Genomic DNA, 25198 nt, shown 5'->3' with positions numbered 1-25198 from the left:
GACTCCCCTCTTAGGGTCAGATTTAGTTGTTTATGTCCACAGTGCTTTATGTGATTCTTCTTTAATCAAAAAAAAAAGGGGGGAAAAATGCTGCAATGTTTTCTTTTTCTAAACTGAGGGGCATATGAGCAGATTCAGTCCATCACTTTAAAGCTGGTGATATGTTTGTATAAATGTTCACCCTGAAGGAAATTCAACACATCAGATGAAAAATCAGGACGTGAAAACATATTAATTACACTCGTTGTTTGACTTTCCCTTCACATGTCTCCTCTGAAGCTTTTCTTACCTCACTCCCCAGTTAGTAACAGGTGCACTGTCACCGTAAGTGCCATGCACCTCTTTGCCATCAGACTGACAGCCTCACCTTCAGTGTGAAACAGCTCCCTCGTGTGTTTCACTGCTAGCATCGAGCAGCAATGTGAGGAGGTGTCCAAAGCCAAAAGCAGTCAGCCTAAAAATAGAAAATCCAGTATGATCTCAGCCCTCTTGAAGAAAAAAGGCCCAACATTTATTTTGCCAAAACCGACGGGGTTGAGATGGGGTGCGCAGGGAAAGTAATCTAGCATGACGTGTGCCCTTTTGAGAAATGTAACTGTGCGGCCTTCAGATACTGGCTGGTAAAAACTGCACTTATATTACAGTAAAAGGCTGAAACTGTTGGAGGGAAAGAGATTTATTATGATTCAGGCAAACTGACAGTTTATTATAAGCAAACCTTTTCTGAAACTGAAGCTGGTTTTCAGTCTAAATGCATGTATTAGTTGTGGAAAATAACTAACTAAATTTACTCCAAAGCTGTACTTTAGTACAATTTTGAGGTATTTTTACTCTTTATTACTTTTCTTTCATTTTCTGCTACTTTATAGGTATTCTCTATTACCTTTCACAGGTAAATATTGTACTTTAAACTCTATTACATGTATTTTGCAGCTGTAGTTACTTTGCAACGTAATATTTCACATACAAAACATGATGAATGTTTATAGATCAACTACTTATCAGTATATAAAGTAGTTTAAATGAGCTCAAGTTTGATTAGCTGCAGCCTTAAAATGTTTCTCACACATCTATGCAGCCGTATATTGTAGTACTTTTGATAATCTAATACATGGTAATATACTGCAACACTTACAGGAGCCATACTTCAGAGAGAACTTTTAATTTTTGAGATTAAAAAATTGATTTATCTTCACTCCTGTTTATCACCCTGACTGCAGCAGCGATCCGCAGAGTTGGCCGACGTCAAAGTCGCTTCACTGTTGCTGTATACACCATTAAACAACCACCACTGCTGATGAAAATCCATCTGATGTGGCGATCTAATGAAACGCAACATTACCTTGATTAAACTTGTGGACTTTCTCTGGGTTTGAACATTGTTGGAAACATCTGGGATGATGTAAGTACACAACTCAACAAAATACATATCAGTGGTCTTGTTTATACATGAATACATATTTTACTTTTAAGTAAGATTTTGAAGAACCTCTTGCAAAGTATTTTACATTGAGGTAATTCCTTGAGCTGGATACTTCTTCCATCACTGCATCATATACATTGTTTGCATCATTTAGTATGTGACATGTTAAGAGCATGTGACCCTACAAAGCAGTCTCAGTGCCCTCAGGCTGAATATAATCGACTGTGTCCATATGAAAATCAACCAGAATTGGACTCCTGTCATTACCTCCCATTTTCCCTGCTATCAGTCAGTGATGCTGTTCAGTTATGGTAGCAAGGCTTCCTTTGTCTTCTGTGCGTGTGTGTATGTGTGTGTGATCACATGTTGGGCTTGTCTGTACACGCTGCCTGGCCGCATTCCTCGTGGTCTGCTGGAGTTACAGTAATTCTGTTCTGTCTTTTTTCTCTCTTCAGATAAAACTTGGCCCTTCCACACATGACATTCACACTTTATTTGTTTGGCATTTTGCCTTTTAAGCAGTTCAGCTCTTTTTTTTTTAATGTGTCCAGAGCATCAGATAACAAGTGTCCAAAGTTCTTCGCTGTGCCGTGTGCGCATTTTTTAGCATGGGTGTCCACAGTGAGCGCTGAGCCCTTCACTCTTCGCCAGTGTATCCTGCCTGCTGAGTTATGCAAGGCTGAGGCTGGAGGTCATAGCAAGAATAATCCACTGAGATGTATTAGAAAGTACTCTGGCATCCCTGACCTGCCTGCCAATGGGAAGTTATGCATAGCTGAATTAGAAGTTGGCCCAGATGCTTTGAATTCACAAATCCAGGAGCCAAGACTATGTCATGTCCTTGTTTCCTCTCGGGTAAACATGAGGGCCTGGCCCTGAATCTTAATGCCACATTTCTCCCCTTTGTGGTCAAAACTATTTCTCCTTCTATGCTTTTCTTCTTGGCATCCGGGAGAATCTTTGGCTGCATTGTACCTGAGGCGCTCAAAGCTTTTAAGTGTGGCACGAAAAAATGTTATTTTGATATGTAATTTTGTTTCATCAGAGAGAGACAGAGAAACCACAAGATTAATCAAAAAAATGAAATAAAATAAAAGCATATATTCACTTGTATCAAACCATGCAGACAGGTTTGGTGTTCATTAATCCAGGTTTTGAGTCTTTGACATTCCTGCCACACCAGACTACAAAAATGATTTGCCGCTTTTCCTTGTTAGAGTATCGTATATTGAATAGTTCAGGGTTTTTTTCGAATGTTGCTTGGACAAAACAAGCAACTCAACTCTAGGAAACGGTGACTGGCTTTTCTTTTTTTCTTAATGTCACCTTAATTTCGCCAGGAAGTCCCTTTGACCTGTCCCAGGTAGAAGCCAAACAAAATCACAGCAAAATAATTAATGCAACATATAAAACATGATATACAAAAATCACAGTGGAACAGGAGAACAGGTATTCAAACACAGTAACCTCTCAAGAAAAACAACAACATGCTTCCATCACTACATTCCTAATGATAACCTCAAATTCAATACTTTCAGACATCTTGGAGACGAAACAATTAGCTGATAAATTTAGAAAGTAACTGGCAGAATTATCTGTAATGAAAATAATCATTACTTGCAGCTTTAAAGGTCCAGTGTGTAGGATTTAGTGACATCTACTGGTGAGGTTGCAGATTGCAACCAACTGCACAACCCTCCCCTCATCCTTCCCTCTGATGGCCACTAAATCCACAAAAGGACCTTTTCTAGAGTCATTGTTTGGTTTGTCCCTTGAAGGCTACTGTAGAAGCATGGTGGTGCAATATGGCAGACCTGCTTCCTCTCCCAAAAAAAAAAATGCAAGGAAAACACAACAGTTCTTAGTTTCAGGTGATTATATGCCAATGAAAACAAAATTATGCATTTTACATTCCATTTGTGACCCTACATCCTACACACCGGACCTTTAAGAGGATCACAGTACATTGGTTTATGGATTATCCAGCGAAATCAGGATATCGTTTTGGAAAGACAAATTTTGACATTGTACAATGGGAATTTAAACAGCAATGCTCAGAGAAAAATCTCAAAAAGATATCTTCAAAATGAATATTTAAAAGATGTTCTAAATCGGTGCTTTAAAATGAGTGGAGTACACACCTTGCCTCTTTTTAAATTTAGGGGATTCGCGGAAGTCTGTCTGGCACCCTGTTGGCAGCAACATGACAAGAAGAAGGATGGCGATTTTGTCTCCCTCTTTGACATCACCACTGAGTCACTGTTTGCTGTCGGGATCGTTCTCCTCAGTGCCAGAAATAATCTCTGCCATCGCTTGGCTCATTACATTAATTAAAACCAAAACAAGCTTGACGCACAACTTCTTCTGTCTACTCCTATGGGGGACACAGTGAGTCAATGCGATTACTCAACGAAAGCATCTGGTTGTTGTCTGAAGTCTGTTCGACCCGGCCTACAACCCCCACAAGGCCACATCAGTGTCTATATGATCCACATCATTAGTGGTTGCACACAAAACACAACACACATTATGGTGTCACTCTCTGACCCCAGCAAAGCTCTGCTGAAGTAGGCTCCCCTTGACAAATGACTGCCTCTGGCCCTATCTGTCCCAGTATCAACCCCCCAACCGACATCTTCTCTCAACTCCTGTCCTCTACACACACACACACACACACACACACACACACACACACACACACACACACACACACACACCTGTACGGGCCCCTGAGCTCACCCGTGTTCAAAGCCAAGATAAAAGCTAACGTTTACAGCCAGCCACCTGCACGTAACCAGCAGCCACTGGAACACCACAACCCCTCCTCCTCCGCCTCCCTCCGCTGACACACACAGGCATCATCCATCTTGCTAGGCCTCCCAGGTCTCTAATTAGGCTCCGGGTGGGTGACACCCCTTGGAATGTTTATTGTAACATCGCTCGACTTTATGTCCGTAAAAAATGAAGACCACGAGAGGAGAAACAATAGAAAACAGACAGAAACAGAGGAAGGATGAGTGAAGGACGGAACAGTCTATAATAGATGCCAGTCTATAATAAGCCATCAATGCCCAGTGCACACACCTATTGTAAGTACATTCATAGGTCAACGTTGACCCTAGAAAACTCTGTAGACTGTGAGCAATGTGACCAACAGACAGTTGGGTGGTAAATTTGTTAATCTCTTCCTGGCTCACCTGGGGATTTGTTCGAAACTTGTCTGACCGCGTGGCTGTTCTTTTTAGCAATGTCATCGTGCTCTGAGCTCTTAGCAGTTAACAGGGTTCTGACACACTGTAAAAGCACTGAGAAATTTTTATAATGAGAACAAGCAGGCTTTACAGAAGCTCACAGACAACAATTAAAATGGAAAAAGGCTCGAGTGTGTGAACACTTCTCAAGTGTTGCAGTGATGACAGAAAACACAGAGACAGAAAGCAGAACGTAGCCTGTTTATTAACGTTAAGTCAAATTTCATTGAACTTATTTATGTCTATTTTGAGACACTTTCAATTTCACTTTCCCCTCAAATTCATAATTCTAGATTAACTTTGTAAGAACAACCTCATGATTAAACTGGCCAAACCTATAAAATTAAGATTCAACATAACATTTTATTCAAGCACAGATGAGCTAGTAACAGAGAAATATAGAAATGTAATCAACTCAACTAGCATTGTCCCTCAAGAGGACAGCCTGCGTGGGTTGATGTGATGACTTTGCATCGGTTGTTTGTCCGGTTTGAGCAGCAGGGAACAAGAGAAGTAAACACAAGATGTGAATGATCAACCCAGTAGCCGTCTTTTAACCACAGTGGATGCCAGGCAGTCATGTTTTGCTCCTTGTCCATCTGCCTCAAAGGGCCCTTGTAAACCAGAGCCTGGTCCCTGCATAAGTGATCATTCCATTTTTGGGAAAACATATAAAAGTGACTGATTTATTGGGTGACGCTGTAACTTTTATTTGAAATAGGGTGGCAGCAGTAGCAGCAGTGCTGAGAAATTTTTGAAAAATAAGAAGCAAATTAGTCTTTACAAAAAAAATACAAAAAAACGGTTACGACATCAAATTCAGTTACAAAAATCAACACAACAATGTTTGCTGATGCAAAAACATTATTGGATAAATATTCACATCAAATACCTTGAGGTATGTCTTGAGGAGACAAACCACTTAAAGTATTTCGAACAGACGCGGCAGAGATGGCAGATGTATGACACCAATCCTGCCCCTTCCCCCCAAAAAGCCAATCGCGTGCTTTATCAGGGCCGAACCAAGAAAGATATCAGCCAATCGTTGTTGCATTGACTGTTGAGATTCACAACAGTTTCAACCGATTTGGTGCAGCTGCAGACGGACTTTTAATAGGCATGGAAGGGGAGGATGTCATGACAATGCACAGGATTACCAAGAAGGGTGAGGTTATTCAATCATTAGACATTCAACTCACATTTGTTCAAGTACTCTTGTGGAATGAGCTGACAGCGTCACATTGTGGCACTCTGGATTGAGCTGTATAAGAAGCTGGTGTCGTGAAACTGACATCTTGCGCTAAAGGCGTCTTAAACCTTATTTTGGGGCAAAGATACCAAATTTTTAAGCTGTTGCTGCTGAAAGTGACGTTCTGGCTCCCTCCCCAGTCATTTAGATTGGGGCCTGGTCTTGTTAGCCTGAAATAACTGCCTAGGAGAGTTGCCAAGACAGCTGCCAAGTGGCAAGACTTGCCGAAAAGGATTTTTGGTTTAATTGATTTATTGGCCTCTTGGGGACAATGGAACAAGCTGTCAACACAACAACATATTATCAAAAAAAATTATATAGTTGGTGTTGCAAAAGTGTTTTCAAACAGTTGCTATTTACTAGTAGACAGAGAACATCACAAGCATTCATTTGGACTCATCTGGATATTTCTAGCCACATACCACTGATTGTAATGCTACAGCAAAGTTTCACTTGAACATGTAAATCTTCTGGAAGGACTACAGTGTTCCTGCTGAACATCATTCTTCACTGATTGAAGGACTGTGATCAACAGAATATATCAAAACAACTCAACAACTTTTCTTTTTCTGATTCACCCTTTACCGCCAACAAAGAAATAAGGACATCACGGCAAACACAATCATCATTCAAGTCAAAAAATGTCGTCTTATTAACTCATCACAGACCAGGAAAAGAGCCTTATTGGCCAGCGATGTTGCTCTTCCCGCCATGAAACAATTTCCCGATGCAGTGGGCCGCTTTGTGGCAATAATCCTGAGGAAAACTTTTGTTGTGGGCTGACAATGAAACCACATCAGGCTCACACTCAAAAAGAGCTTTTAATGGCAAAAGATCATCAACACTATTCTACTTGAAGAACGATATGGAGCACAGAGGACCAAAGCCGTGGTACCAGAGCTCATATGAGTGTTCTCCACTGGGCTGGAATGACACTTGATGTATGTCTACTTGGGCATAGTTGTCCCCAGATTCTAGGAAACCTTGTTGTGCTGAATCAGAACAAATACAATTATGTGAATGTTTTCTTTACGTTTGTAAGTGGTGCATTTTCTTTTGAGAGTTGTCTGGGCCTGGTCTTCAAAGGATTTTAGAAAGTGGTCACCACATTAAATCAATCCAAATACTCTTACTGCGCACAAACAACTCCAGGGGGTTTGAGCTTTGTGGGGCATATTGAGGCCAGACTTGTTTTTACACTGCACCTCTTTTTTCCCCCACGTGAAGCTCGACAACATTGCAAACATCCTCTGATGGGTGTCTTTGTCGTTCCATCCATTCATGGAACGCAATGTAAGAACCACAATCCACCATATGCAAGTGTAAACCACTGATGAGAAACACACTTTCAGGATGCAAACTTTGGTATGGCTACGATGTTTACAATAGTGGAACAACAAGAAGATGAAAAGCGTCCTGACGTCATATTCCATTTGAGCAGCTAAACATTTGGCGACCCAGTGGAAACAGAGACACAGTCCTATAGAGTCAGATATACAGTGACACAAGCCATGTACCATATTTCAGGCCACACAATGCAGAAACGAATGTATGTTTGCAGGTTTATGGTTTCAAGCTTCAAGGTTTATAAACTCCATTCCCCTGCACAGTCACTGTTAATAAACCATGTTGTGCTGATGTTTGGCAGGTCTCCCACTACATCTCAGTCCCAATTATGAAATGAAACTAGTCAGAGGAAACCATGTCCTCCATGCAATATTTAAACACTGAGAAAGCATGACAAATCCTTGCCTACAAATCACACTGAAACTGAAGGGAAAGCAAGTTGGAAGATTTCAGTCCAGTTCAGAGAATTACATTGTGTCGCACAGTGAGACACTTCAAGAGAATTGCACCAAGAGATTACTGCTGGTTGTATTTAAATTGCATAAATAACTATTTGTTATATTCAGTGGAGGGTAGGGGCAAAAAAAAAAGAAAAAGAAAAAGGCATCAGCACGCAGAGAGTTCTGATGATGAAGAAATTGTTCCAAACCCCGTGATGATTCAAATTGTTTTATTGTGTGACACACTTTTAAAGTACAGGCTAACAACTCTCCTTTTGTAAAAAACGAAAAAAAAACGAAAAAAAAAACCCACACAGGGTAATGTTAACTATTTAACCATTCAGAGGCATGTAGAGGGTACAACAGAGGCATGCTGTAGCATCAGTTAACACATAATAAACAGCATTTTCTCATTATGTTTGAGTACATGTGTATTATGATTACTACTACTCTCTAATAAAAGCGCACAGATTACTATTAAAGCTACCTTCCTGTCCGTTTTGCAGTTAGCAATCCCCTGCCTCCTGACTACGTCAACACGTGAACGCGCAGTGGTATTCACCAGACATACAACAGCAGCAAACAGGAGGATCCTGCAGCACAAGCAAACAGGACCGCCTCTTTATGGAGTTCTCTGTCCTGATTGGATAAAATGGGCAGGGATACCAGAAATGTTCTTTTCTCTTTTACTGAATGAGCAGGGGGAGGAGAGACAGGGGTTACTGACCAAACACTATATAACATGTATAACATTTTAACAAAAATAAATCACTTACAGCAGCTTTAACTATTTAAATCTGCATAGCGGAACCTTTGTCTCCCCCTTCTGGCAGGTAGAGTAATTACACAAACACTGTCAGGTGTGTGTGACTCAGTGGGCACTACTATACTCCTACTTTCTCGCTATGGCGTCCTTCAGCTGTAGCAAACCAATCTTTGCTGGTTGACGTAAAACGCCACCCGACAGATCCACTGGTGTGGGAAAGTTGCCGCACACTCAGATTTAAAAACTCTGTCTACTGTGAAATACAGATTTATCTTGTGGTGATCGGCTGAATCAGCAACAGAGGTTTATTTAAATGTATTCAATTAGGGGTGATGCAATATCACAATATTCACGATAAACGTGATATTAAAAAATAATGAATTACTATTAATGAAATACTGATATTGTGTTAATAATACACATATGATTATATCGTCTGAATGTTCGGCCATGTGCTTCTTTGTTTGTGAGTTCATCTGGTTGCCTTTTCACTAGTAATTGAGTTGTTGATGGTAATTGTTCTTTTTGTACACTTTTCTCTTTTTTTCATAGTTACAGCCTCTCGAACCTCCCTACACTCATATTTTGAGGGTAATATTTTTGCAAAAACATGAGGAAAGATGGATTGTCATGACTCAATAAACTAAATACATGCACTGTCCTCCAAGGACAACACAATTTCATACTGTTTGACTTTGTTTATATTTGTAAGACCCTTCAAAGTAGCCTCCTCCTACCTTCAACAGCGTTCTTGGGATCTTATTCCCTTCTGAGGATTGCTTGTTTATTCAGTTCTGGAAATACATCAAATCATTGTTTTAGTTTGTATTATGACCTTAGTTACATTGTAAATATTGCCTTTCTGAATTTTCTGAGACTTTCCAAAACTACAGAGTGCACCTTTAATTAATTAATTGAAAAACTTGAGCAAAGAAAAAATGCTTTTTAAATACCTGCATGGTGTATTGTATTGTTTATATGGACAGCCACTGTATTCACTGCACTTGACAGTGATGAATGTATAGCGTGGTACCTGCATAACCATTGTCAAAAACACTAACCACAAACTGTTCTGAAAGACAGAAGTGAAACAAAGAGGAACTCCCCTTCCCTTACATAAATATGAATAACAAGAAATTCACCTGATGATGCTGTGGCTGCTGTGTCTTCTCAATTAGCGCGGGGCTGAGCGGGGACGGGGACATGAATACTTATGAGCTCTCTGACCTTGTCGGTTCAGGAAGAGACAACAAATGCTGAAAGACCAAGGGAGAAAAATGAAGGACCTTCAATGCCCCCCTGATATGAATCACACATTCAGAAGCAGATATATGCACAGACACACACAGAGAGGAACACTCAGAGATACCACAAGCAAGTGTGTCTAGACAGTAAACAATACCTGCCCCTAGGGCCTGAGAATGTGGGCTAACTAGATACAAAAGTGCAGAAGTCTTGAAAGTGAGCAGATGACTGCATAAACAATCGCGAGTTTGTCATCTCATGCACTCACATTAAAATCAATAGGATATAAATGGAGCAGACAAACACCCTACTTTCACCAGATAAAATGATCACGAAGAAGCACTGCATGTTGAAATCACTGAATATTAAGATGCTTCTTAATTAAGGCTCTAATGTCAGAAAATGAAAAAGATGAGACGGAGGCAAGTCTGGGCTAGCACCAGCTGATACGGTTTCATTTGAAAGATATGTACACTGTATGTGTGTGGTGTCTGTGTACTACTACTGACAGGACTTCAAACTGTATGCACACCCACACACAGAAAGACACACACAAACAAATCCTTAGATGAAACTCCACGTACACAGAGCAGGGATTTAATTCCGTCTTTATCATATCTGTGCATCGGACAAGTTCCATGGTGCGCGATAAAGAGAAAAAAGGGGGAAAACACAAACCAGGCGTGGAGGAATATGTGCCTTTTGAAGTTGTCTTTCTTCTTGGAACTAGCTTTGGCGTTGCGCGGCTAGTTAAGCAGATCATTAAGCGTAATGGTTGGGGAGGATTGCAAAGCTTTATCGCTGATGGCAAGAACAAAGTTCTTGATGATCCGGGGGATTCTGGAGCTGGATTTGATGGGAATTCCCATGCCTGCTGGAACAGTTTAGTTGTGCTAACAGACAGGTGCTATCATAAATCTAGAGTCAAGGAATAACAGCTTTACATACTGAAACCTAAGGTATATGGGGATAAAGTCATCCTTCGACAGATTATATCTAGTGATTGAAGATTCTCCCTCAGACAGCCCTTTGTTGTTAATGTCTGCCAGCGACACGTCACAATAAATTAATGACTAAAAGAAATACATTTCAAGTTATGGAAAAGGAATCTAAATGCAAGAGATGCCAAATCCTACAAGATCTATTGGTGTTTGCCGACTCTACTGAGTAAATTAAAGACCACACAACAATAAAACATGTGGCTGTAAATGGGATCTGACTGAAGCAGATGACTGAAGCGTTACAGTATGGGGTCAAATTTGGTAAAAAGAGATATGGAGACTAGTGAAGCAGGGTCACAGGAAATTTTCTGCAAGGAATGAACTTCTTCAAAGGGAAACAAACAAGCAGGACAGAGCACAACTTCATCTTGGCTCGCTGTAAAGAAAGTGCAATGATGCACATCTTTATTCATGAGAACGGTTGATCCGCGCATAAAGGATTTTGAAAATGGTTTGTATTCTGTTCAGTTGAGAAATCAGAGGGGAATGTTGTTTGAGGATTATCACCACTAAAATGATTTCCTCAGGATGAGAATGAGCTTTGAAAATATTTCCCCTCTAGGCAAATAAGAGGCGAACGCTAACAATTCTTTATTTATTTTCTCCTGTCACTAGTCTTTTGTCAGTGCCCTCCACTGCTTTGCATTTGAATCACTCCAAATCGGGAAATCGCTTCCACCCAGTTCTCGTGTTTATGAAAACACAAGTTTCCAAGAGTCTGCAATGAATTTATATTTGGTACAAGCTGCGTAGTGTATCTCACTCCCCTGGCAATGTGCCCCTCCACAAGCTTTCCATGGAGGTTTGTCCCCCTCGGTTTCCACAGTGCCGACTGATTGATTCGCTCTTTAATGGCTTCCTGTGTTGGGCATGGTCTAGGACGAACATCTGTAAGGGTGGATTGGGCATGCCGGGTCTGTTTTGCTCTGCTACGCTCATCTGTGGTGTAGTAAAGTGAGGTATCTGCCTTTTCTGTGGCCTGGGAGAATGACGTGCTCCAGTATAAAAAGAACTGACTCCAATGAAAAACGAGCCCTGGGTCCTAACGGCCGCTGAGTGGATTACATTGCCTCAGGGGATGAAGCTCAGCCTGTGATGTTGATAACTGAGAAGGTGGAACACTAGTAGCTGGCCCGAGAGTGATAAAGTTATACTGAGTGGTAATGTCAGGAGCAGTTTGTGTTTGAGTCCTCACTGAAAGTGAGGTTCAATTTTGGGTTGTACAGTGGACTTCAGCGTGAGTTCTGCATGCTTAGTGTGCTAACACTTGCCCTCTATATAAAAAAAAAAGATTGGTAACACTGCTTTAAGATCTGAGTCAATTAATAAACTAGAATGGCACTCAGTAGAGAACATACCTCCACCAAGGTCCAACAGTCCCATTGTGTTCTCATAGATACCAACAATCTAAATATGCCATATATGTTTTATTAAGATCTATTATTTTGTTATTCCCCGAAAAATTAACAAATATGTCGAAAAACACCCGATCTGGCAGTGTGAAAGTAAGTGGGAAAAAAATCCTAGATCCGCCTCTTGATCCGGATCCACGCCGAATGCTAGCAGGGTCTATTCTGCACCGAGACCCGTCCTCGATCCAAGTTTTGTGGAAATCTCTTCTATAGTTTTTGTGTAATCCTCTCACTGAAGCTACACAGTGCAGAAACAAGAGACACCATTCACCCTATTACAAGACACTGTACCATCAAAGTGATTCTGAAGCTGTTATTTTATGGTTAAAAAGTTACATAGTGTTGCTTTACAATGTAAGATAAATATCTATATTTTTTCTGTTTTCCTTTGTGTTGGCGCAATGATTGCATATATATGAATGTATTTACGTGTGTATTTATGCAGTGCATTGATACAGTATGTGCAAGAGATTTGGGGGATTTTGACCTACCTTACCTGTGAAATATTTCTTTTCAATTGGTTTTTACAATTGTCCCGTATTGGGAAAAGAGAATTAAGAAACAAAGTATAAGAAAACTAGAAGCAAAAAAAAAAGCAAAGCTTGTTTTTTATCTACCTTAGGATTAGCTGACTTTGCTAAAATCTTCTCCCCAACATTAAGTGTTCCCGTTGCCAGCGACAAACTCAAACACAAAACTCTGTGTTTGGGCAAACACCTTAATCCTGAAATCCATCTTTATTTCAACCTACGCCTTAAAATTAGGAGTTAACATCAGAAGGTGCTGCTCAGCCGTGAGGTATTAGGAGGTAAGGGACAAAGCACACCTGCAAAGCTGAAGTTGACATGAAACAAAAAAAACCACCCCCAAAACAAAAGCCTCATCCAAAAGCCACTTCAGAAGCCTTTCTTCATAATCCGGGGATGTAGAGCAGATCTGAGAAATGGGAAAAGTCCCACGTGAAAGCAACAGGCTTCCACAGAACGCATTAGCATTTAGTTGTGTTTGAAATAGATTGAACTAATTACGCCGGGTTGTTGGGATGATAAGCGAGCGTAAACATTCAAGGTTACAACAGGCCCCCATGGAGATAAAAACCCTCCACTTTCATCCATACGCAATTAATCAGCATCTGACTCTGCAAACAGACGCAGCAGCTTGCTCCATTGCCTCTCTTGTAAGCACTGACTGACACATGAAAGCGGGGAAATTTGCACTCAGTTAGGAGATTATACAGTGAGTGAGTCAAATCCGAGCCGATTCTGTGGAAAGACCTCAGACAGCGTTGCACAGGGAGGCTTACTTCTCCTTTGTGAGGGTATCAGAACCTGTTTCATTACCAGGTAGCACCACATGTGACGTGGGCTCATGTGTACTTATTTATGCTCGTAAAGGGCATGAATGTGTTATTATGTGAAAAACAATAGGGTCCCAAGAGTCCCCGAGGCGTGACGGAGCAGCAACAAGTCAGCGTGTGCAGGAGCCGGTAATGGATAGAGCACTGCACAACTGCTGGTTAGGAAACAGCAGAAAACTTCAAAGCCTTCTACGTCAAGCAGACCAGGTTATTTCAATTAGCTCCAACAAGAACCCTTCTTCTTCCACAGCTGGACCCCCACCTATCACTCCCAGGAATCAGCCACACAGGACTCTGTCACTCTGTTTCCTTTTACCCCCAAGGGCTTTGTTTTGGAAAAGGAGAAGCGAGACAGGTTCAAAGTAGAGGAGAAGACCGCTGGGTAACATGAGATGACAGTCTGTCCGGCATGTGGCTGTGCCAGACGATGTTTGCCTGCTGGCCTGAGGATGATTTTTATTATTATTATTCCTTAGCACACAGACACACACACACACAGAAGACATCACCAGATCAACAACCAGTTTTAAAAAAGATAAAATGTGATTTTTATTTAAAATTTTTACAGATACATCCAATCAACTAGTGCCTTCAATTACAGATTTTGTAACAGTGCAAAGAAAACTCAGAAAGCAAGTGTTGATATAGTGCAAAAAGGTGAACGTCGTGTTACATTTGTGGATTCTTCTGGCTCAGTCACTCAGCAAAACCCTTCATTTGACTGAAGGCTGGGAGCCCACACAAAGGCTGCATATGAGTTCAAAGTCTTTCAACCAAAAAATGATCAGGTTCGCTTCACATTTGACATGAGCATGAACACATCTGGTCCTATTTTAAACTGAACAGGAGAAGGGAGTGTTGACTGTAATGATGATATCTCTGTGTAGTATTTATACAATTTTCTCTCTGGCGAAGATCGGACGTCCAGTCAAGCAAAACGGGAATATAAAAACAATCATGGCATTTTTCCTTAACTTCAATACCCTCAATCCTCACCCCATGCACCATTTACCAGGACCTGGAGGTTCTCCAAACTAAACAAGAGGAAAAACACCAGGCCAAACAACACGCTGAAAGCCTGACTTGCGCCTGAGGTTTTTCTGATAAGGTCAACAGGTCAAGAGAAGACCATCGTCTTAATGAACAACACAACTATGTGATTTCCAAATGCTCAGCTCTAAACACATTTGTTGACATAGGCCACATAGTTTTCAGTTTCGGAGTGGTCCATAATCCAACAGGACTTTGATGGTTTAGCAAGTTTGTTCTTGGGTGACCGTCTGGTCCAGTTTCTCTTTTTTCTCTCTGAAAATACAAATGAAACAAGAGTCACTGAGACGACTTTAGAATTTAAGCATTAACATGAAAAAGCAACCAATTAATAACAATAACATACATTTGTTTTTACACCAACTCTCAAATGAAATAGACATGAAACATAATCTACAGTATTCGGGTTACATGGACACAATATTTTAATTGTTTTCATGACTCTCAGCATTACTATCTTTTGTGCCAGCACGACATGTCTTTGACTAAAAATAAAGTCAACATTTATGGACTGTGCTGAAGTTGCATATTAAGTCCAGAACTGTCACACCAGAATCCTGGCTTTGTATCCCATTTGTGGTTAGGTTTAGGCCACAAAACACTTTGGTTGAGGATAGGAAAAGATATTTTCAGTTAGTGAAACGGACTCAGACTTACGTAGGGAAAGATCGTAATTTTAATTATATCAAAAATCTGTGAAATACTGATGCAATTTAATCTTTAGGATTCGTGTACATGGACATGAATTTTACATTTCAAATCCAATCAATTGTCAAGAGAAAAAAAAATAGACAATATGTGCATATGTACATGAATCTTATAGATTAAATTTTGTTGTTACTTCACAAACTGCTATGATACTTGGTCGTCTATTGTCCTCATTTTGAAGATGCTCATCCTCACCTTGTGAAGTTATTTGGGGGAAATAAACATCCAGACCCCGCTGCTCCATGGGAGTTGAACAAGTGAAGTAATGGGGAGCACTTGTTTAATCAAAACTGACCGCAGGAAAATTGTCTGGTGACCTTGCATCAGGGCAGGGATCGTTTTCTGCTCGGTTCTTAATAACAGCGCTTTATTGCTCTTATTAATAGTGTTTTATTAACAGTGCATATAAAACTTAGTCACTCATTAGGGACACTTGCAAAACAGGGACATAAATGTTGAAGGGCAAATGTAAGCCATCCCATGGTATCTGAACTAGTAACTTTTTAGTTGTTTTCTGACATTAATAACCATTACTTTAGGGTGAAGATTAACAAGCTCAGGAGGATCATTCTTTGAACTTGATTAAGCGACGACCACAAAGAGACGTGTTGCTGTAGGTATCTGCTCAATGGCTGTTTGAGTAAAACATCTACTGCACTGCACTCTTCTCAGTCTGTATCTCATTACAAATGTCTTGCTGTATCTGTGCAGTGTGTACATTAAAGGAGTTCTCGGTTGTTTTAATTGTTTCTCTTCTCTGAATGGGGTTGAAGTGAAGTTCCTTGTTTGTGAACAATACTATCCCTCCGCTGTAGCTCAGCAGGGAAGCTTCAGCTGAACTTTAGAAGACATTTTTACACAGAAAAACGACTGTGGAAATTATACTTCAGTCTTGTTTCAAGGCAGACTTGAAAAAAGGCAAAGTTATCCTTTAATCCCCATCTATTTCTCAAAGGGAGGTGGGGTGATTTAAATATTACTGTGCTGGTCACTGATTTTAATCCTGTCCGGAGTCCTATAATTACCAACCTACTGTTCATCTGCAAACACACCTCTCCTAAATGATCTAAAACCAGCCCAGAGAGACACTTTGTATTCTTTTGTTTATTGTAGATCAGTCCAATTTTCACTATAAAAGCAGCCTAATCAACATCCAAATTACAGCTAAAGCATTACTGGTACTTGCAATCACTTCCAAATAGGGCTTTTAGCTGTGGATCATTCCTTATCAGCTCAACTACCATTCAGAACTTTTCCCAGTTCATGTCATGGACTTGAATTTACTTGAAAAAGAAAGCTTTATTGTTTTTAATTTGATTACTGTTGTCATTATGCAACATCCATTTAAATGAATACATGTTGCCAAGTGTCCTTTTGGTTTCTTGGATGTTCAGGAACAATTTCAACTCAATCCAGTGAAAAATAGGCAATTGGTGTGACAAATTCACATACAAAAATGAGAAAAATCATTACATTTAAAAAGTATTTTGAGTGCAGCTATAGGATTTTGCAAGCTCCCATGAATTTAATATAAGTTTTCACACATTTTTTTCATGAAATTCAATGACATGGACTGGGTGACTTCAATAATTGAAGAGAAAATGCGAAGTGAACGTCTAAAAACACTGAGCTTTAATGCTAAAAAGGGAGATCACAAACAATGAGTTGAGTTGTTGGCAAAAGGACTTCCCAATCTCAGCACTAATCCTTCAACACTTATTGACTCGCTGATGATATTTTTCTAATTCTGAATTGTTTTTGAGGAGTCCCATCAGATTTCTTTTCAGATACACAAGTGAGAGACGTTACTAGAATTTCCTGACATTAGATGTTGAGACAGTTTACCCCACTTTGCTAAAACTGCTCCCTTTCCCACTCCTTCCATCCATTTTGAACCCCTTGCCAGGTTCAGACAAAGCCCCGCTCTACCTTTTTTGATGTCATATAGCAGAAGTGGAGTAGACATGATGGTAAGCACACACACACACACACACACACACACACACACACACACACACACAAACTGACTCACATCTTATGGTGTAATGACTTTCTTACTCCTGTGGTGAGCTGCCAGCAGACCTGTTGAAACCTGCTGAGTAACCCTAGATGTGGAAAGTACCCATGCAAGTCTGAGTCTGAGACACAGGGAACTGAGGCGCAGGAGGCCTTCACTATCTACCTGTCACACACACATACACACACACGGTGTTGTGTAGTATCACTGCTTCTTTCCGCCAGACATGCATCCCAGACATGATATGAAATACAGTAAGTCCCCCGCTACTTCCATCCTGCCATGCTTCTGATGTTGAGAGCAATCAATGTGTCCGCACTTGTTGGTAGGGGAGTGTGTACGCGTGTGTATATGCATGTCAGTGTGACCACTCACACTCAAGGAATGTATAAGATTTCTCTTTACACTTTTAGGCTACTGTGTGCGCAGTATGTTTCCTGGCTGTGTGTGTGTGTGTGTGTGTGTGTGTGTCTCCTACATTAACATCTGTACCAGCATATCGTGTGTGTGTGTGTGAGATCACCTCCCTCAAATCTGCAGACCTTTTGACACCCTTCATCTCTTTTTACACCTGGCCTCACATGATCAAGGCTTTAAGAGAGGGCAGGTGTGCTCGCTCCTTGCCCTCACAACATAGCAGTTTCATGGCCCACCTGCCCTGAGTGCTGCTGGGAGTGGGAGGTGGCTCTTGACTCCTGACATCCATCTTTTTTCTTCCCCTACTGGAGTTATGGTGGGGGAAAGCCCGAATGAAGTCTGTGAGCCCATAAAACAAGCCTTTAATTTGCGTCTATACGCCCAGGAGCTAGCGCTGTTGTTAGCCTCTCGTTTTTCTGGACTGCAGTCATAAGTATGATCCCACAGGGTATATGAGTTTATTTGGTTTGATCAGATCAGAAAGAAAATTTATGAGTAACAGTTAGGAGGCTGGGACATGTTGGATATCAAACAGGCAGGTGGGATTCATTGCCTTTGTGTTATGTGGCTTTGTTGGCGAGGCAAAAAGGTTTTGTCTATTGGGAGGAAATGGGAGGGGAAGAAGACCTCTAGCTATGTACCGATTTTCAAAAGATAAGTGCCTCCTGTTTCCAACATATAATCTATCTATACAAAGACAGAAGAAAATATATATGGGCGGCTATATTGGCTGGAGGCCTACCAATCAAAAACAAGCCAGTATTGGTGTCATAAGTCAGTGTTTGACCAGTGGAGATGCTTTCTTGAGAGAGGGAGCTAGCCAGAGGTTTTCAGTTTGATTCTAAGATCAGTTTTAATTTCATTTTAGTGTTATAATGCTTAAGATATTCATAAATTCAAACCCCATTTTTATACATATATATTGCATATGGCATTTTTTTTGTAAAAGCCATTTATCGCATTTACCTTCTGTAATAACCTGTCTGTATTGTAGCTTTCCTTGTTAGTTGCAAAGTCTGCATTCCTGCAGTATTTATATTTCCTTCACACACACTCACATATAAGGAATTCACAAGTAACACTCCATATATATAAAATAATTGTAATTGTCTCTCTACTGAAATCAGCCTCACATCGCTTACTGTCATCTTATATTGTAGCTGGTTGTACTATTAATGCAAACCCAATATATACAATAACGGAGCTTTTAACGCCCAAGGTGAAGAACAAAGCAGTACATAAATAGCTTTGTTCTAGCAGCCATCACTCATGAATAAGTCATACTACAGATGCTATGAAGTGGTTATTTATTTCATTTGGTGTTTTTTTATTGTAGTTTCTTTCTTTAGTCCTGATTAGTTGAGCCTTGAGTAGTTTTATCATGTTTTATCATGTTTGTTTATTGTCGTGTTGTTTGTAAAGTGTGTGTAAAGAAGGATGCTTATCTTCTGCTACTGCAACCAAATCTACCAACGGGTACAAATAAAGCAACCTGAACCTCATCCTGAACAGTTTGCTAACACAAAATGCCTCTAGTTTGGAGATATTTCAGTCTTGAACTACAGAAAACCAAGACAGAAACTTGTAGTGTGTGTAAAGCCAACATTTTGAGGGGGGGGAGTTGTATGTGTATTGGCAGATACTCAACCTTGGGTATTGGGATTTCGATTGGAACTGAAAATCTGTGCATCTTTAAAACAATGTATGCACTAAATGTTTTCTTTCATCAAAAATGCATTTCTGCAAAACAACACAACTGTCATCTTCAACAAGAAAGACCAGCCACAACGAGTTCTTAGAGCTGCATGAAATCAGATCACAGTGGCACGTGGCATGATGGCAACAGAGCGATTATTGACTGTCTTCTCTGTGAAAACAACATAAGTTTGTTTGGCTGTGCTGTAAACAGATACACCAGTTGGTCCTCTGTTGTACTCCCAACAAAGTAGCTGCTCAAGGAGAGATTGCTTCCTCCATGGCTCTGGGGTTTGTAGTATTACACCACATTAGATGCCACATCAACCCGAACTGAAATGTTAAGGATTATAACTTTAATCCTACAATGAGATGCAGTGAAATAGTACAATATTAACAGTTTTGTGTGGCTATAATATCACCTGAAACAGTATCACAACTATGATACCACCAATCTGTTGGGGAACATGGCTAGTTGGACACCTACATCAAACCCTCAGCTTCACAAGAACTTGAAAAACAATTCAGCCTAAAAGAGCTTTTGGGGTATGTAAAACAATATTAAATCGTAGGTGGTAAAATTATATTTACGGTGTCGGATGGTTAATAAAAACTAACTATAAATCTGCAGCAGCAATCAAGTGTAAAAGACAACATAAACTGCTGCAAACAGTGATTTAATATTTGCTTTTTTTATATTTTTTGTTTGCTATATCACATTTTGTAGCACCAGTGGAACAGAGGAATCGATTTTTCTTTGAGGTAAATCATGTGTGAACCCACCTTTCTTGTTTCCTGTTGTGCAGATTGATCATTACACCCATTGTGACCAGTGCAGAGAGGGAACCAGCAGCGCCAAGCACAAACCCCACGATGTCATCTGTGAAAATCGTACCAACACAGAATTAGTCACTGCTATCAGCCATCGATTCCCCTTAATAATCCATCCATCCATCCATCCACAGTTTTTAATGTTTGGATCAATACAAAGCCATAAGGCAAACGGGGAAGCATTGATGTTAGAAGAAAAAGCAGGAGGAAAAAAACTTGAGAGGAAAGATCAATCAACAGTCACAGTTATTTTGAGTAAGACATCAATTGCTCAGTAGCCAACAGTAGAGGGCCATGGTTGAAGCTCCTGGGTAAGGATGGGTGTAACAGTTTGAGCATGTATAGCTGGGTGTGGTTGATAAGCATGTTCAAACTGTTTTATCTGGGTAAATAAAGGATTAAGGAACAAAAAAACTTGCTAGACCACTGTTATTTCTCATACCAATTAAGCTGGATTTATTATTAAAGGTTCAGTGTGTAGGATTTAGTGACATCTAGCAGTAAGGCTGCAGATTACAACCACTTGAACACCCTGGCTGTGTCCCAATTCGGGGCGGGAACATCTGGTGACACAACCCGGAAATGCTCCGAAGGCTAGACCGTCCCATTTAACAACGGTGGACGAGGTCTTCGAAGGTCTCTCCGAAGGACCCGGCCTTCGTGGGCCGCAAAGGCCGCATCCTTGAAGGATGCAGCCCCTGAATTGAGACACAGCCCCTATGTCTCACCCTACCTTAAAATGGCTGCTAAAGATCAGAAAGGTTCTCTCTCGGGTCAGTGTGTGATTTGTCCGCTCTGGGCTACTGTAGAAACATGGCAGCAAAATATAGAAAACACTGTGGAAGAGGACCTGCTCCCTCTTTAGATATAATATATAAAAATATAAAAATAATACAAAAATTGTTTGTTTCAGGTGATTATACACCAATGAAAACACATTAAATTCCATTTCTACCTCTTAATCCTACACACTGGACCTTTAAGTTGCTGTACAACTCAAGCTGAAACTTGCTAGGGCCACACCAGTTTCCTGTCAGTCGTGTTAAGTGACCAATAACCACACATAATCTGTTACAGCATCTTTTTTTTTATCCTCACCCATTTGTTACATAGTTAGCCAACTTTACCCATTCCATTTTCACCAACATTGGATGATGAACAAAATGCTACATACACCTTTACAGTATGTAAATGTATGCAAACTATTTGAAACGCTGACCAAATCTGAGATGTGTGAAGCGATCAAGAGGTCAGGAACCAGGCTAGTGCCAAGGTAGCTCTCCCTTTAACATATCTGGCTTTATGATTGAACTGAATGATTTCTGCAACAATGTGTTCAGTACTTTCATTGGTCAGATATTTATTTTGCTTATTTGGCAAAAACATTACATTCCTGGGCATTTATTTCATCCATAATTAATTTTTCCAGATAATGTTCTGCAACAGTATATCCATATCGCTATAAATAAAATAAAATGTAATGTGACTATAATCCATATCGCCCAGTTCTACATTAAATAACCATAACATTTCCTGTTCAGTGAAGCTGTGATTGGCCTATGAGTCTATTTTACATAAATATAGAGAAAATGTTCTGAGAGTAGATTTTAGACGCAGGTCAAGCTTGGCCATCCAACAAAAGCCCATTGTGTTCTGCCAGTATATCAGCAAATGTCTGAATCAGTATTTATGATTACCAAGGCGATCAAACAATACAAAAAAGATAAATTGGCTCCAAACACAGATCATCAGCACAATAGTGGATGGACTGACACAGCTTCCATTTTCCAAATTTTCCCAGAAGTTGACTTCACATTGTTTGCACTCGCTTAGGTAATATTGTGATCAAATCTGAACAACTGAAACTTTTCTCGGGGCCTTGGCAAGTTCAGTGAACCATTTTCCAATCTATTTGACTATTCATACAGTATACTGAGCCAGGAGTTATTTCTTTTGAGGCTGACAAGCATACCGACGTTCCGAGGAAGATAATCATCAAAGTTTCATCGTCCTCTTACGGATGAATACACAAACATATGTCAAGTATGGTAGGTGTTTGTCAGGTAGGCACTGCAGGTGCTGCTCCTTTTAAATGTCATCAGTCTCGGAACATCAAAAACAAACACACACATGCATGAAGAAGCACAGTGAAATACACACCCACGTGTACAAATATTCCCTGAAGTTTCTAAACCAATCAGTTTCGCTACACACAGTCAGGCTTTGGATGAAGGAGCACTGGCGTCAAACCGCTGCATACCGACGCCTTCGGCATCAGTGCGACAAGCTGCCCAGAATATAATTGTACTGGGAGTGTGCGGAGGACTGGCAGTCAATCAGTGTTAACATTCACCTTTTCTGTTTTTTGCGGGCAAAACCCCAAAGCCATCTCATTATTCCACTGAACCCCCTCTGCATTGATCAAATAGTAACTCTTTGGGGAGCGACAGGGGACTAATACTTGACGGACATCATGGGGTTGGACTGAACAAGTTAAAAGTGATAGAAAAGAGAAAAAGGTGTTTTGTGTACATCTCAAAGATGGCTATGTATATCAACTGTCTGTATCATCTGCAGAGAGATAAAAATGGTAATATTCTACATGCATTTCCTACAATTTGCACTTAAGAACTTAGAGTATTAAAATAGCTGAGCTCATCATCGTTCAGTCTCTTTTCCAGTGTTTATCTCCAAAAGAAATTGCAAACAGATGATACCAATCAGAAATCCAAGTCTGTTTTCATAACCCCACCACGGCCATACACCCCTGAGCTACACTCTTATCACACAAAGCATTTCTTAAGATAGAGATGAGATTCTTTCTGACAGAGCTGATATCATCTTAAAATAATTCTGTTGATTTTGTTCACCCTGGTAAGAGCATGTGTCTCTGTACCAAGCAATCGTCTTCATCTGATGCATGTATCTCACCCTGTCTGACTTCATGTGATGGGTGAAAGTATTCTTGGAATTTGGACCATGTGTCAAACCAGCGAACTTCAGACATCAAATGTTCCATGTACAAACTTAACAGGACTCGGTTACGTAAACACACTCAAAAAACACAAAGCCAGGTTGTAGCCAACGAAAACATTTCTCGTCTCCAAACCTGCTTTTAGATTCCATCCATTGTCAGAGACTCACGCCCAGACACTTATGGAGGAGTTTATGAACATAAAGTCTACACAGCAGCAGCAGTAGCAGCAGCAGCAGCTTCCTTTATCTGGAAGATAAATGTGTCGAAAGAAATTAGACTCAGCTTCAACAGCTATCCTTTATGTGGTCTGGACCCTGAGGCCAGGTATGTGTGTGTGTGTGTGTGTGTGTGTGTGTGTGTGTGTGTGTGTGTGTGTGTGTGTGTATCTGTAAAAACAATTTATGTCATCATCAAACGAGTCATAAAATATGTTTTTAATTACATGTTCTGTCATTTGATTTTCCAGTTCCTTCCCTCATGAACATGAGTCTAGTCAATTAAAGGTGCAGTGTGCAGGCCTTTTAAGAAATCAATGCTCAGTATCAGTGGTTCCCAACATTTTTAGTTTGACATACCGCCATGATTCTATCAGATCTGCTCCACACCTCTGATGTTCCAAATTTTGAATTGCTTTTGATTTTAAACTAGATGTTACTTAAAACTAATGGTTATAAAAAAGTGGATATATTTCATACAAGACACAAGATACAAGCATCGTGAAATCGTCGATGTTTAGGCCTTGGCTCAATCATATTTCCAAATTTTTACCTCCACCTCTTGTTCTCGAGTGCCCCTCAGAACAGAGTTACAGCTGGTAGTGGTTGAAATCTCCCCCTATGAAATGGGACAACCCTTCAAGACCCTCATACATCATCAGTTGACGTTGATGGTGTTTCTATAAACAGACGTGAGACATTTCCAATATATTGTCTTCTGTGGTGATTTCATTTCTGTTACTGTGGCAATCCTGGTATTATCACAAAGCCACTTGCCATTTGTCTGAAGGAGATATAAAAGCATGGACAATTCGTTCCCAGCTTCATGCTATCAATCAAGTCATCAAATAAAAAAGCACACAGCTTCATTAGCTGGACACTAGCTGTGCCTTACAGGATAACATTAGCAATCTGTGCTCCCACCCTGCCAGTCTGCATTAATATTAGAGGAGCAATACCCAGTTAAAATTCGGCCGTCATATGGCATCAAAGGGAGGAAATGCAACACTGAAATAAATCAAAAATTACAGGGCTGTCGTGCACAAATCAGCACTAACAATGTTACGTTAGCTAGCTAGCTACAGAGACATAAGCAAACTGGTCGCAAAACAACAGAGAGTTCTCATCACCCTCAACTTTCAACAACTTGACTTAACTTTGAGACGCGCAAGCAAGCACTTCCATGTCATCAGAGTGAGAGGCAACTCATAATGACAGAAAGAATAGGAAATGAGGAAAGCGACAGGAAGTGGTCATTAAAGCACAACAGAGAGGTGAGAAACCCTGTTTAGTGGACCTTCCCCTGCAGAGACCTTTGTACATTGACAGAAATGGCCCACAGTGATGTGTGAGCAACGTGACTGGTCTAAAAGTCTTGAGCAGCTCTTGTTTGGCATTTCAACAACTGCTTCTTAAACACAACCTGCATTTACCAACCACTTGTGTCTCTCTCCTGGCTCTCCACTGCTCTATCTCCGAGGAATCCAATAAGAGAACCACTGACTGTAAATTGAGTGAGGCTTTGTCTTGCAACCCACGTCACCTTTTCCTGTGAAAATCGCTCTATCCCTCTCCGGCAGCTGTCACCTTTCCTTTAATCACTTTCCTCTCCTCCGCACAAGGAACTCTATTAATATTACAATAGCATCAAGGTGGGGAGATCCGGTTATTGGTATGCATCTGATACTCAACCAGGGCTATTGTTTTGCAGAAGACCGTGACAAGGCGCAGCCAAGCTAGCAAAACTCCATCACCTTCTAGTTCTCAAGTTTCCTTTGGCCCTGTTTGTAGATCAAA

General features: G+C 40.5%; 1 protein-coding gene across 2 annotated transcripts in view; it reads right to left on the bottom strand.

Moving 5' to 3' along the window:
• Window positions 1-345: 345 nt before the first annotated feature.
• The window catches only part of susd2 (sushi domain containing 2), a 40853-nt gene continuing 16000 nt past the window's right edge, over window positions 346-25198 (bottom strand). The window contains exons 13-14 of one of the 2 annotated variants that reach the window (XM_073467149.1): window positions 20162-20258; window positions 346-454 (exon numbers count right to left, since the gene is read on the bottom strand). In XM_073467149.1, coding sequence (XP_073323250.1) covers window positions 370-454; window positions 20162-20258 — 182 coding nt within the window. In that variant the 3' untranslated portion in view covers window positions 346-369. Of the gene's footprint in view, window positions 455-14015; window positions 14797-20161; window positions 20259-25198 lie in introns of those variants that run through there. The other variant, XM_073467150.1, reaches the window with a different exon arrangement.

Source organism: Pagrus major, chromosome 5 (genome assembly GCF_040436345.1).
Source record: "Pagrus major chromosome 5, Pma_NU_1.0".
Classification (NCBI taxonomy): domain Eukaryota; kingdom Metazoa; phylum Chordata; class Actinopteri; order Spariformes; family Sparidae; genus Pagrus; species Pagrus major.
Note: the sequence above shows the minus strand (reverse complement) of the source record. Positions and strands in the feature narration are given on the sequence as shown.